This window comes from Argentina silus (assembly GCF_951799395.1).
Source record: "Argentina silus genome assembly, contig: scaffold_208, whole genome shotgun sequence".
Taxonomy (NCBI): domain Eukaryota; kingdom Metazoa; phylum Chordata; class Actinopteri; order Argentiniformes; family Argentinidae; genus Argentina; species Argentina silus.
The window spans coordinates 33,768-47,500 of NW_028153090.1; the positions used below are offsets into that span (position 1 = coordinate 33,768).

General features: G+C 50.0%; 1 protein-coding gene across 1 annotated transcript in view; it reads right to left on the reverse strand.

Annotated features, from left to right (window-relative positions):
* Positions 1-269: 269 nt before the first annotated feature.
* Positions 270-13,733, reverse strand: part of LOC310824456 (mediator of RNA polymerase II transcription subunit 13-like) — a gene marked incomplete at its 5' end in the record, with an annotated part of 24,124 nt that continues 10,660 nt past the window's right edge. Inside the window, 17 exon segments of the mRNA XM_083697701.1 lie at positions 270-2,379; positions 3,186-3,328; positions 3,728-3,892; positions 4,080-4,243; positions 4,777-4,959; positions 5,176-5,334; positions 6,011-6,153; positions 6,695-6,921; positions 7,250-7,438; positions 8,097-8,349; positions 8,789-9,107; positions 9,718-9,843; positions 9,846-9,871; positions 9,873-9,940; positions 10,553-10,782; positions 11,772-11,951; positions 12,537-13,453. Coding sequence (XP_083553827.1) covers positions 2,247-2,379; positions 3,186-3,328; positions 3,728-3,892; positions 4,080-4,243; positions 4,777-4,959; positions 5,176-5,334; positions 6,011-6,153; positions 6,695-6,921; positions 7,250-7,438; positions 8,097-8,349; positions 8,789-9,107; positions 9,718-9,843; positions 9,846-9,871; positions 9,873-9,940; positions 10,553-10,782; positions 11,772-11,951; positions 12,537-13,453 — 3,625 coding nt within the window.

A 13,733-nucleotide genomic window follows, 5' to 3' on the forward strand; every position in this document is an offset into this window, starting at 1 on the left:
GATGGTAGTCTACACTATACTGTACAGCAGGGAAGGCTGGTGGAGGTAGAACTCGGACAGGCTCTTTGTAATGCATGGAACAGAATGAGGAATGGTATCAAACACACTTCATGCTGTGACTGTGGTATTTTACTGGGACTGGGACTGTCCACAGCTTATATCAGACTCAATATTTCAATAGCACTGTCACAATTCACATTAAGACACAGAAAGGCTTTAAAGTCAAAGGTTGGAAAACAGCATCTAAATGAACACACTCAGAGCAAAAGTCATTATTCAAGAGTTTACTAAAAAAAGAGTGTAAAAGTGTCAGATCTCTTTCTCAAGGTGGATCTGTCAGATATTCAAAGTGACGGCAAATGTAACAAGTTTGCAAACCTGTCCTTGTTTGTACGTTAGTGTACATTTCTTGGCAACACACCCTTGGCTGTATATGAATGAGACTTCATATATATACTGTATACTGTATAGACCCCCAAATAAACTCCACAGCAAAAAAATACTTTGTAGGAATCACATAAATTAAAGTAAGTCAAACCAGCATGAAATGTACAGCTTTAAGAAATTCCCCGAAATAGCTGAAAAGTGTACACACAAACATGCCAGCAATTCTACTGATCGCAGAGAGCCATTTGAAGTGGAGAAGCTCAAGAAGAAACCGGCTTTTCTGACAGTTTGCTTGACATCGTTTCAAACCGCCACAGAAATAAAGCATATTCGTTAAATATACACCCTTGTAAAGCTCAAATACATACCATTGAAATCTATTGCCTATTTCAAGTTTATTTAGCAGGAGAGGAGAAACACTTTATAAATATATCTTTCCTGCCTTATTGAATTCCTTAACTTAAAGTCATTAAATAAAAAGGCTAAAATACAACATTTCAATAACTGTAAAAAATAAAAAGTATAGGACAAACCAAAATGCATTGTCTTTGATAAAGGATGTATACTGTAGAGAAAGGCATGTAGAAACCCTGCCACCCTCAACATCAGATGTGGCTGTTTGTTTCAAAGAGGTAATATATATATATATATAGTTTTATATACATATATATGAATTTATACGACATTATATACTATATATAAATATGGCATCTTAACAATTTTAGTTACAATTTCCTTTAAAATGACAATTTCCATTTCTGATCACAAGGCAATTGATATTCAATTTGGAAAAGGTCTTGGTGTTCATTTATTTGTTTTCAAATTTTGTTTTTAAATATTAAAAATAGTCTCAATTCTCTGCAAATGTCAGTTTTACACTATAAACAACAAGACCTGCGTCTTACTCTTCAAATAGTATTCACTGTGTTCATATCTACAGCAATAAAATTGTCACTCCGAAAAGTAAGGAAAAAGTGCCATTATTATCAAATGCTTTGCCCTTCCGAGGAGACGCCATATTCTTCACCCTTCAGAAGGTCGGTACGAATTTCATTACTAAACCGCGAGCCAATGAACTCACGACAACCAGTTTTTTAACAAACGTGTAAAAACGTCATTGGTGTGAAGAAGCAATGCGTAGCTGTGACACTGTGGTTTCTCTGGCTGTGCTGGCAGATACACTACAGCATTTTGTATGCAGGTGACTCTCAGACTCCTAGATCAGGATTCCTACAACTCCCAGGGTTCCACTGTGATGGCTGGTAAAGTATAATAAGTCTTCATGTAGGAACGTATTCCTTCAGGCGCCTCCCTAGACGGCTTCACAAATGTTGTGAGTCACACAGGGCTGAAGGACCCTCCTTCACAACAACGCTGATCTGATATTGAAGAGTTGAAACACTGAGATATGTCTGGAATAAAAAGGGCATAGCTGGATGCTGGGTAGTTCTGTCTTCTGTCTCTGGCTGCTGTGCCCCTTCCAAAGGTCAAAGGTTGATTGGCACAACTTTGCATCTGCAACCGCTGCTTTTTAAAGGTAAAAATTGCACTGAGGACGGTCACATGTCTGAGTACACAGTCTGTAAAAAAAGTTAAACTGTACATAGGCGTGTGTATGTTCACCCCCCCCCCCCCCCTCCCCCCACCCCAAACCGGCCTCTCTAGAGAGTATGCACAATCATCTGTCCTGCCACTACCTTGGCCGGCCATTGAACCAAGAACTTCGCCAATCCTCCATGTCCATCCATCTGTGGAAACAACAAGAGACCTCTGGCGCTCTCTGGTGGCCAGACAGAGCAAGCGCAGGCACACAGGATTCTCAAGTCCCATCAGTTGTGTCCATCAGGGCTCTCGTGTTGCTAAAGCATATTGAGGATGGCATTGTACATCTGTGTGAGCACGGCCAGGTGCACGGGCAGGCAGGATCGGCGGTCCTGGGTCGCAGGGGTACACGTCAACCAGGAGAGGGCGTTGTACTGCTCCAACACAAACCTGGGCACCGGGACGAGAGGACAAGGGTTCGGGGTTACAGAATGTATCATGGATTCAGTGGCTGATCTCTGTTTGACGTTTCATGCCAGAATCATCTCTCAAAGTCATTTAAATCATGTCATTGAGTCTTTTCAGAGAATCTGGGATGGTTTTGGCATGACATTTCAAACATTCAAATTAAGGCTATGTTGACGTCCATTTGCTTTTGGTTAGTGGTGAGTGACAGTGCCCAGATAAACAGAGCCAAAGTGTGGACTGAATGTCTGTCTTTGTCCATAGATTCCTTTCAAGGTAAGGAGCCAAATATATGATTTTGTCATTTGGATGAACTAACCCTTTAAACCGTGACAGCTAACTATCTAACATAGGCTTACATAGGAGTCTAACATAGGCTTAGATATACTCACAGAGCACTTTATTAGGAACACTATACTAAAACTGGGTCGGGACTCCCTTTGCTCTCAAAATGGCCTCAATTCTTCATGGCATTGATTCCACAAGATGTTGGAAACATTCCTTTAAGATTCTGGTCCATGATGACATGATTGCATCACGCAATTCCTGCAGATTTTTCAAGTGCACTTTCAAGCTGTGAATCTGGGTAGGGTTAGAGTTATGATTAGGGGTTGGGGTAGGATAGGGTAGGGGTTAGGGTTAGGGTTAGGTAAGCTGGGGGTTAGGGTTAGTGGTTAGGGTAGGGTAGGGTAGGGTAGGTTAGGGTTAGGATTTAGGGTAGGGTCATCTCAAGGATCCCACTTAGCATCTAGTGTGTACAGTAGGATGGGCATAGAGAGGCTGTTCCTAACCTGAGCACGTCAGAGGTGGTCTTGGAGTCCAGAGGGTGAGCATGAGTCTTCTTGGTCGGCTTGTCAGAGCCCGTCTTGTCAGAGCTCGTCTGATTGGCCGGCTCATCTGATTGGGCGATGGAGATGTGGTGGTGTAGAGATGCCTGGGGTAGAGTTACACAGGGTTAGAGTCCAAACACACACACACACACACACACACACACACACACACACTTATCCCCTCCCAACACACACAAGCCTATGCATTAACCCAAAGCAAATCAAACCAACTCCAGAATTTCTATTGAGAGAGACATTTTACAGTATAAATGCATTTCTATCAGGCGTCACGATGCCTTGCCACAGTTAGGTTACAGACCACCAGACCTACAGAACTAGGTCCTCTGTATCGCAAACACGCGTGACCGTCCCCTCTGATAACACCCCATTTTAACCAGCTATGCCCAAAGCTAGTCATTGGGTGAGTCAGCTGCAGTGCTGAGGGTATTTCAACTTCAGGAGTGAGTTTATCACCTCAACTTGGTTCCCTATGGATCCCTTACCTTGAGGAAGAGTGGACACTGGTTCTGAGCTTGGGGACAGGAGGCCCAGAACCAGTGAGGCAGGCCCTCGGCCTGGGCCGTGGACACGTAGTAACCCAGGGCCAGCGGCTGCTGCTTCAGCTCCTCAGGGGGGTTCTCCCTGGACAGTAGCCTCTCGCCCTGGCTCTGGAGAACACACACACACACACACACACACACACACACACACACACACACACACAGAGGAGAAAGCCAGAGAGGGTGAGAAACGGCAGACACATGGCTGAGACGAGACACCAGCAGTCAGGGGGGGATGCTGACAGACACCTAGCAGGCCCCTCCCTTACTGAGCTAGCGCTGGTCCTCCACTCACCCTGTTGTGCTGGAAGTGGGAGCCCCCGCCCATGCCGGAGGGGGAGCCGGGGGAGGGCACGGGGGAGGTGTTGGGGGAGGGGTGGAGGTTCCCCGTGATCAGCATCATGTCATGGCCGATGTCGTCTCCCAGCTCGTCCGGGAACGGCAGGTCAAACATGTCGTCTGTAGAGAGACAGATTAACACAGGCTGTCTACGGAGGTCTGGATGTGGCATGGTAGAGGCCGGTGGTGGCAGAAATCGGCGGACTGCGGCTGCGTTTGCTACCATTCCTCATTCCGTTCCGTGCATTACAACGAGCCCCGTCCTCCGATTTCTACCCCCACCTCCACCAGCCTCCCCTGGTGGTAGCACATGCCTTTCGGAGGTCTCCTGAACCAATTGCACCCCCTGGTGGAGGTGAAATGACCTACTTCATAAGGTAATAGCCTTACTGACTTAAGACTTAGAAGAGAAAGAAGCCTTATCGACTTAAGACTTAGAAGATAAGGGAATACATATAATATAATACATATAATACATATATTACATATACATAGAATACATATAATATAAAATAAAATAAAATAATGCTTTTGACACAGTTTCTAATTCATCTTTTCCTCGAGTGTCTCCTGTATCTCCTGTGCTAGCATGGCTAGCGTGTTAGCATGGCTAGCGTGTTAGCATGGCTAGCGCGTTAGCGCGGTGCACTGACCCAGTCCCTCCTGGCCGGTGTTGTCCTCCCCTGTGGGGTAGGAGCTGGGGGCCACCTGGATGGTGGAGGAGGTGGGGAAGATCAGGATGTGCGTGCAGGAGGCGTCCTGCGGCGTGTTCAGCTGGGACGTCTGCAGGTTGAGGGCCGTGCTGCGGCCGAACACCGAGCCCATCGTCACCGCGTCTGCGCACGCGCACGCACGCACACACACACACACACACACACACACACACACACACGCACACACACGGGCAGGAGAACACACACACACACACAGGCAGCCGAACACACACACACGCACACATTAACACATTAACTTGAGGATATACATTATTGGAGCGGTAGTGTTATGAATAACCCCCATCATCATCATCATCATCATCCTCATCCCTTGCTGACCTGGCATCACCACAAAGGATCCCTGGGGCTCCATGGCGACCAGACAGGCGCTGAGGATAGAGGGAGAGTCGGCGATGGAGAAGCCACACATTCGACACGACTCCTTCAGCTGACGACTGATGGAGTGGAGGGAGTGTTCCCCTAGGAGGATGCTCCAATCTGTGGAGGGGGGGGGAGGAGGGGGGAAGGGAGAGGGGGGGGGTAGAGAGGGAGAGGGAGAGGGAGAGAGAGATGGAGAGATAGAGAGAGAGAGAGATGGAGAAGGAGAGAGAGAGAGAGAGAGAGAGGCAGAGAGAGAAAGGGAGAGAGAGAGAAAGAGAGGGGGGGGGGAGAATCAATACAAGGACTGATTGTACTGTCTTACTAGTGTCTCCACTGGGTCAACTGAAATATTATCTGTGGTTTGGCGTGTGTCTTCTATGCTTCCAATCGTTTGTGAGGATTGACCTCCGCCACCTACCATCAACCTATCATGTCAATGCGCAGCTCTACGTAGTTACATGGAGCCCTCTGCATTGAGAGGCGTAAAGAGATTTCACCTCAGCAAAGCGTAAAGAGATTTCACCTCAGGATAGCATAAAGAGATTTCACCTCAGGATAGCATAAAGAGATTTCACCTCAGGATAGCGTCAAGAGATTTCACCTCAGCATGACTGCGTACCCTCTGTAACAGAGCCTCCATATAAATCAGCTTTTAGAAAATCAGCAACAATATTTACCTCGAGATCATCTCGTATTAGCACTGAAAGTGGTTAGGACCGACCTGTCATCATTTAAAATCTGTCCACAGGGACACCGAGAGCCAGAATGGAACCAGCTCCACCTGGGTACTCACCCTTCAGCTCGCCGTGCCCCAGCCGGCCCAGCCGACCAATCACGATTCTCCAAGGCATCGAGGTCATCTGGATGATCCCCACGCACCAATCCCACATCTTCTGCAGGCCCATCTTCCTGGCTGACACCTTGGGGCGCCTCGCTCTGGAGAAGCCAGGGGGAGATGTTATAGTCCATTATGGTTACAGCCTATTAGCTTAATACGCGATATACTAGCATCAAATAGCATAGTCCAGCATCCAATAACCCTCTGGCAGACACAACACCAACAAATAGATTCATGTGTAGAACTTGTTTCGTATTGATTGCATATTGTGCACACACGGGGACTACAAAATGCAACTTTATGACTTTGCATATTTGATATCTCTCAGCCCCTGGGCCCATATTTGAGTCAGTGAAACAGTGCTGAGCAGAGCAAAAAAAAACAACAACCTTCCAACTCAGAATACTGTATTACTCTATTACAGCTTGATTTGAACAACGGGAAAGACGAAAATTGTAATTATTCAGTCGAGAGTTGTTGTTAACCGTCTGACAATGCATCGCATATCATGGAAATGCTAGACGCAGTATTCAAAATTCCCATTGGTCTATTAGGAATATGAAGGCAAAAATGGCTGACGTCATCTCACCCCCCCCCCCCCCCCCCCACTCCTGCCTGCGTGACTTGACTCTACAGTACCTGTTGGGGACGTCGATGTTGATGATGCAGGTCTCCAGTAGCTCCCCCTTCTGGTCAGTGCAGGACACGAGGATCCAGCGCTGGTCGTGTGACAGACAGTAGCCCACAAAGAGCACGTTGTACCTGGGGGGGATCTCTGGCCACACCTCCCCCGGCTCCGGCTGCCTGCCGCGCTGGGAAGGGCCCAGAATGAAGGGGGGAGAGTACCCCTGGAGGGGGCTGGGGTGCTGTGGAGGGGGGGAGGGAGGAAAGAGGGGGTGGGGGGAGAAAGAGAGAGAGAGAGAGAGAGAGAGGAGGGGGGGAGCCGAGAGAGAGAGAGAGGGGGGGGAGAGTCGAGAGAGAGAGAGAGAGAGAGGGGGGGGGGCAGAGAGAGAGAGACAGATGGGAGGGGGGTGAGATGAAGAGGAAAAGAGACAAAGAGTTTTTGAAAGTGTGAGAGGTTGAAGTTGAAGTGGACGTTGTGTTTCTTAAAGGGTCAAATACAAGAGATGCATAGAAGAGTGTCCCCCTCGGTTCAGTACCCCTGAGCCCACGGCCCTGAGCCCACGGCCCTACCTCTGGACTCTTGAGCACCGCGTCGAGGGCCGCCCCCGGGCCAAAGCCGGTCATGGACTTGATGTGTGTCTGTGTGGGGAGGAGGCGTCTGCACTGGGAGTAGCAGGAGAAGGCCAGGGATCGGAGGTGCTGCAGGTACAGGGGGCTCTCGCCACTGGCTGGCTGGAGCAGGTAATGACATGGTATCACCTGGATGGACGGACACACACACACACGTGCACGCACGCACGCACACACACGCGTACGCGCGCGGGCACAGACACAGACACACACACACACACACACACACACACACACACACACACACACACACACACACACACACACACAGGGAATGCATGAGCCATTAAAAGATGTGGACCAAAGGCTATTACTGTCATCAGTCCCTAACCCTAAGCCTAACCGTAACCATCCCTAACCCTAACCTAACCTAACCATCCCTAACCCTAACCATCTCTAACCCTAACCTAACCACCCCTAACCCTAACCTTAACCCTCACCCTAACCATCCCTAACCCAAACCCTCCCTTACCCTTACCCTAACCATCCCTCACCCTAACCATCCCTAACCCTAACCATCCCTAACCCTAACCTAACCCTAACCATCCCTAGCCCAAACCCTAACCCTAACCCTAACCCTTTGTAAACAGTGCACCGAGCCTAGCAGTGGAGGGTTTACTGTGATCAGTACATCACTGATTGTCCCTGTTAGCAGTGCAGGGAGAGAGAAGAGATACATAAAATAACAAATTGTTTATGACAATCGCATTGTGTTGCATCCCTGAAATGTGCTCTATAAATCACCTTTGATTTCATTTGATTTCATTTGATTTGACAGATGACTCACCTGCAGTACCAGAGCTGGCCTCATGGTCTCAGGCAGCGTCTGCAGCATCTCTGTGTAGCACCGCATCAACCCCAGCATCCAAACACTGCTCTCCTCCACCTCCTCCCCCTCTTCTTCCTCTCTTCCCCCATCCCTCGCTCCTCCCGAGCACAGGAAGGGGTCCACCATGTACAGCACGATGGCCGGCGGGTGGGCGTGGCTATCCGCAGCGTCCGGCAGTGTGGGGATGCCGATTCGCTCCCGCTCCGCAATGCTGCCACATGGGGGGGGAGACACCGTGAACATCGCACGGTCATATACAGTCATCGTAACACTAGGATACATGTAATAACATAGTAATAACACAGTCATGACACAGAAACTCAAGCGGAGCGGAGGTCAAGGTTGTACACACTAGTGGCTAAACGGTATAACATCCACAATGAATACGTTAATAACAACACAGTCACTAGCACAGAGTTCATACTAATTAACACCACCGATTCAGAGCCTAGACCAACAGATAGAGGAGTCTCTTTCTCTTGACGATAGCCCTACAAAGCTCTCAGGGCTAGCACTACGATAGCCCTACAAAGCTCTCAGGGCTAGCATTACGATAGCCCTACAAAGCTCTCTCGGGGGTTAACAGCAGTATGATAGCCAGTACAAAGCTATCAGGCTTGCATTGGTACAGTAAGCCTCTGACCCCTCACCTCTCGGGGGTCTCTACGGGCTGCGTAGGGGCTGGGGTGGGGTTAGGGCCACCCTTGGACTCTGCTGTCCCTCCCTGTTGGATGTCCACTGTGCCCGGCTGTCCTGGGGCTGCTCCTGCTGCTGCAGGTGGGGCCGGGGTGTTTCCTGAGCTGGTGGCCGAGGGCTCTCCCTCAGGAGCCCCAGGACCAGAGGGGGGGGCAGGCTGGGCGGTGGAGGGAGCAGGCTGGGCCGAGGAGGGTGTAGGAGACTGGGTCTGGGGCTGGGGCTTAGGGGGCACCAGGAGACTGCTGTCCACGGAGAGGACAGATAACTGGGGACCTGGAGGGAGGGAGGAGGGGGGGGGGGGGACACAGGGGAGAAGTTAAGTTATTCATATCCAGCGAAATATCAGCGAAATACCATGAGAGTGTTCACTGATATTCTATCTGTATGAGGTGTTAGGTCTATCACATGAATGGGTAGCATACACAGGTACAGCAATAGAACACAGTAGAGTAGAGTAGAGTAGAGTAGAATAGAATGTTCCCCGTGGCGTCATCCACCCTGTGAGGTATCTGGTGTGAGGCCAAACGACAATGATGTCGATATGAATCAAGTGTAATCAAAATAAATCATCAAGCCCCCCCCATCTCTCTCTCTCTCTCTCCCCCATTTACATTTACATTTATGGCATTTAGCAGACGCCTTTATCCAAAGAGACTTACAACAAATACATTTGGTAGTAAGTGAATCATCTCTCCATCAGTCATCAGAAGATAAAGTAATCAATGCTCAGACCAGGGGCCATTGGCAGTCCCAAAATATATATATATTTTTTTTTATTATTAACAGGAGAGAAACTTGCACAGGGGGGTAGTGGGGGTGAAGAGGTCTTTAGGAGGGACCATTAAGAAGTAGCTCCCTCCCTCCCTCCTTCCCTCCCTCTCACCTAGCTGCTGTCTGCAGGCCTGGGCGTAGAGGCGCAGTTTGTTGAGGTTGTCTGTGTGTTGTTGTCCAGCCCAGGGCCCAGTAAACCACTGGTCCACCTGCTCCTCCTCCGGCTTGTCTGACTGGTCTCCTCCTCCTCCTCCTCCTCCTCCTCCTCCCCCCACACGCACCAGGCCGTCCCGGGACACCTTGGCCAGGGGCCGGTGCTTCCCCAAACGACAGGTCTGAGGCACAGAACAGACAGACAGACAGACAGACAGACAGACAGACAGACAGACAGAACAGACAGACAGAACAGACAGACAGACAGACAGACAGACAGACAGACAGACAGACAGACAGACAGACAGACAGACAGACAGGGGGGGGTCGTTAGGGGTTGTTTGAAATGTATGACTGCAGGTCAAAGACATTCTAACATTCACACAGTACTAGTACACATTTATCATCTCATAAATATGAGGAGAATATTAAATAGCAACATATAAAAGTGTCCATCTGCCTCACACTGTTGTGGAGATGGTCATGAGCCAGAACTACTGTATCACACAGGGGAGGCTGGTGAAGGTAGAAATCGGAGGACCGGCTCATTGTAATGCATGGAACAGAATAAGGAATGGTATCAAGCTGTTTGATGCATTACAATGAGCCCGTCCTCTGATTTCTACCTCCACCAGCCTCCCCCCGGTGAGGAATGGTACCAAATACATAGTTTGATACCATTCCCTCATTCCATTCCGTGCATTACAAATGAGGCCCGTCCTCCGATTTCTACCTCCACCAGCCTCCTCCTCTGCGTCAGACACCTGTTGGGACCTGTCTCAAGGTGTGTGTACCTCATAGACGGCGCTGAGCTCCTGGAAGAAGGCGTTGGCCCCGGCCAGCAGGGACGGACTGTTGGGACAGAGCACCAGGAACGCCACGTCCCTCTGCCCGCCGTACGGCTCCAGAGTCAGCTTCTCCCAGAACGGCAACGCCAGCGGGGACAACGCCAGGAAGTCCCGGTCGCGGTCGTAGCCTAGCAACAGCGTGGGGATGGGCAGGGGCTCCGGCGACTCCTCGGACCCTGGTCGACGGAGAGAGAAATTAGAATTATTTTTTTTAAATTAAGATTACATTTTCTAATTATATTTTACAGGAAACATACATAGACATACACGGTCCATTGTTCTTTGTACAAAAGATGATTTAAACTTCATCCAGGCCCATCCAGGCCCATTCAGGCCCATCCAGGCCCACATAGCTTCATAGAAATGAGAATTATGAGAGGCTAAATGGGCTGAAATCAAATCTAAACTTTTAATGTGAAGGTAATAAATAATAATATAAATAAGAAAAAAATAAAATTCTTCTTCTAGCATTGTGACTGCCTATGGCCCCTCGTCTGAGCATTGATTACTTTATCTTATGATGACTGATGGACAGATGATTCACTTACTTAAACAAATGTATTTGTTGTAAGTCGCTTTGGATAAAGGCGTCTGCTAAATGCCATAAATGTACATGTAAATGAAAGTGAAGTGCATTTCAACACACATATTTGTTGTATTTCGATGGAAGTTGACGACAACCAATTTCACTGCTACTGGACGGGTGAGGAGAGATCTACCGTGCAGCAGGGTGTGTTGGATGAGATAAAGGAGGAAAGGTCGAAACGGAGGATGGTAAAAGAGAGATTATCTCTTTCGTTTACATTTCTGCTCTCCTCAACGAGATAGAGTATGGTTCACTGTATTTGTAGTACGGAGGATAAAGATCAAGTTTGTGTGGCTGTCACCATGAATGAACAAGAATGGACAAGGTATGAGATCATCTGATTCTCAAATTGTATTTGTGATATCAAGGATAATGTTGACGACATTCAACACCACTGTACAGTACACAACATCTGAAACACTCTATACATACACACAAAGATGCTACCTAGAACCATTAAGAGTTCTTTTGGGCTGTCCCTTTGGGAGAACCCTTTAATGAACCCTTTTGGGGTTTTACTGTAGAACCCTTTCCATAGTAAGGTGGTCAATGTGGTACAGTATGTCCCTTCTGGCTCACCGTAGGAGCCCCTGCCGGCCATCTTGTGGAACTGTTGCCATGTGAGCGGTCCCTGGACGTGCTGGATGTTCTCCCAGGTCCTCCCTGTCCTCTTCTTCTGGATGGCGTCCTGCAGGAAGGGCTGCAGGGACAGCAGCATACGCACCACATCCTGGGACGACAGCATGCTGATGTCCAGTACTGGGGAGGCAAGGAGACAACCACACACACACACACACACACACACACACACAGGCAGGAACACACACACACAGGCAAGAGAACGAACACACACACACGCAGGCAGGAGAACACACACACAGGAGAACACACACACACACACACACACACAGGAGAACACACACGCACGCACACGCGACAAGACACACAAACATAAAGTACATGAATACACAATCAGACGTCACGCAACAGGCCGTAACTAACAGAGACACATGGACGTTAACCTTCAGTCAACTAAGCAAATTTCATCATCATGTCTGTGTCTAAAAAAGCTCACGAGTCATTAGTCATTCACACAGCATTATTCCCACAGCAGGAAGTCTCTCATCTTCCTTTCCTCTGTGAAGTAAGCTGAGTCAGCTGACTGCGATAACCGTCACCAGTATAATCACTTCAACACGCGTCTAATCTCTAACACAGCTCCATTAGAAGGACGGTGGAACAGTGGAGGGGCTTCTGTAGTCGTCACTGACAAATCTACCCCTCTTTTCATCCTGCTGTCCTTGTTCTAGTGGCACCCTGAGGGGCCGAAGCACTCCTCCTTACCGTTCGTGTGAGGCCAGGAGTGTAGCGCGCTGCTCCTCACGACCGCCGGATCTACTTTCCCTCCGGCGGGGTTGTCCACATACTGCTGCCCCTGCACCAGCGCGTTGTAACACTCCACGCACGCATCGCTCCCGTCCGCCCACTGCTTATCGGCCATCCAGCTCTGCAACAGCGCCCCCTGTCGGCCGTGGCAGGAGCAGGAGGGCGGGAGGTGCAGGGAGGCCAGGGAGGAGATGGGCTGGGAGCACTGCTCCTGGATGAGGACCATGACGGAGGGGGGGACGGGGGGGGCGTCCTGCGGCCGCTTGGCCCGGGGGTCTCCCATGGGTGGGTCCCTGCGACACAGCGCCAGCCTCCTCTCGGCCGCCCGGCCCACCTCCGACCCCCGGCCGAAGATGTCCATCTCGTCCTCCAGGAAGAGCCCCGTGGCGTGGGCCAGGCGGCGGTTGACGATGGCGCTGAAGCCGCACATGCAGCGGTACTGGTCCTCGCGGGTCGAGTCGGGGATGTACACGCCCACGTCGGCGCCCTTCACGTTCATGTTGCAGGCGCAGATGCAGCAGCTGTCGAAGTTGCGGTCCTTGAAGACGTTGAGGACCGAGTCGGAGAGGAGCAGGGCGGCGTAGAGGCTGTGGGCCTCGGGGAGGGCGGGCCCGGAGGCCTGGGGGTCCACGGAGCTCAGGGGGATGCTGGTGGAGGGGGTGGAGGCCGGGGAGCTGAGCTCCGTGCCCTCCTGCTTCACCGAGCCCTGGCCGCTGGCCGTGCCCACGCCCCTGGGGGTCCGCGGGGTGCGAGGGGTGGGCACGGAGAAGCGCGGGGTGGCGGGGGAGGGGGAGGGGAGGACTCCGCCCGCGGTGCCCACAGAGGGGGCGTTGGTGCTCAGCTGGGAGTAGTCCTGGTCCACGCTGGGGATGTTCCTGGGGGAGGAAGAGGAGGTCAAATAGACAAAAAAAGGCTTCTTTTAAAATCTCTATGATTACAATGATTATCCACTGTGGGATGAACCTATCCTGAGGCTAACCTTCTCAAACACTCTCAAACTACATTTTTGCTTTACTGACTATTCATAAAAAACATCCATAACACTTCATTACCTGCAGTTAATTCAATGTGGTCGTAACATTTTATTCACATCCCAAATGAGACTGTGACCGACTTCAATGAACAGTGGCCCAGAGCAGGGGGAGGCTGGTGGAG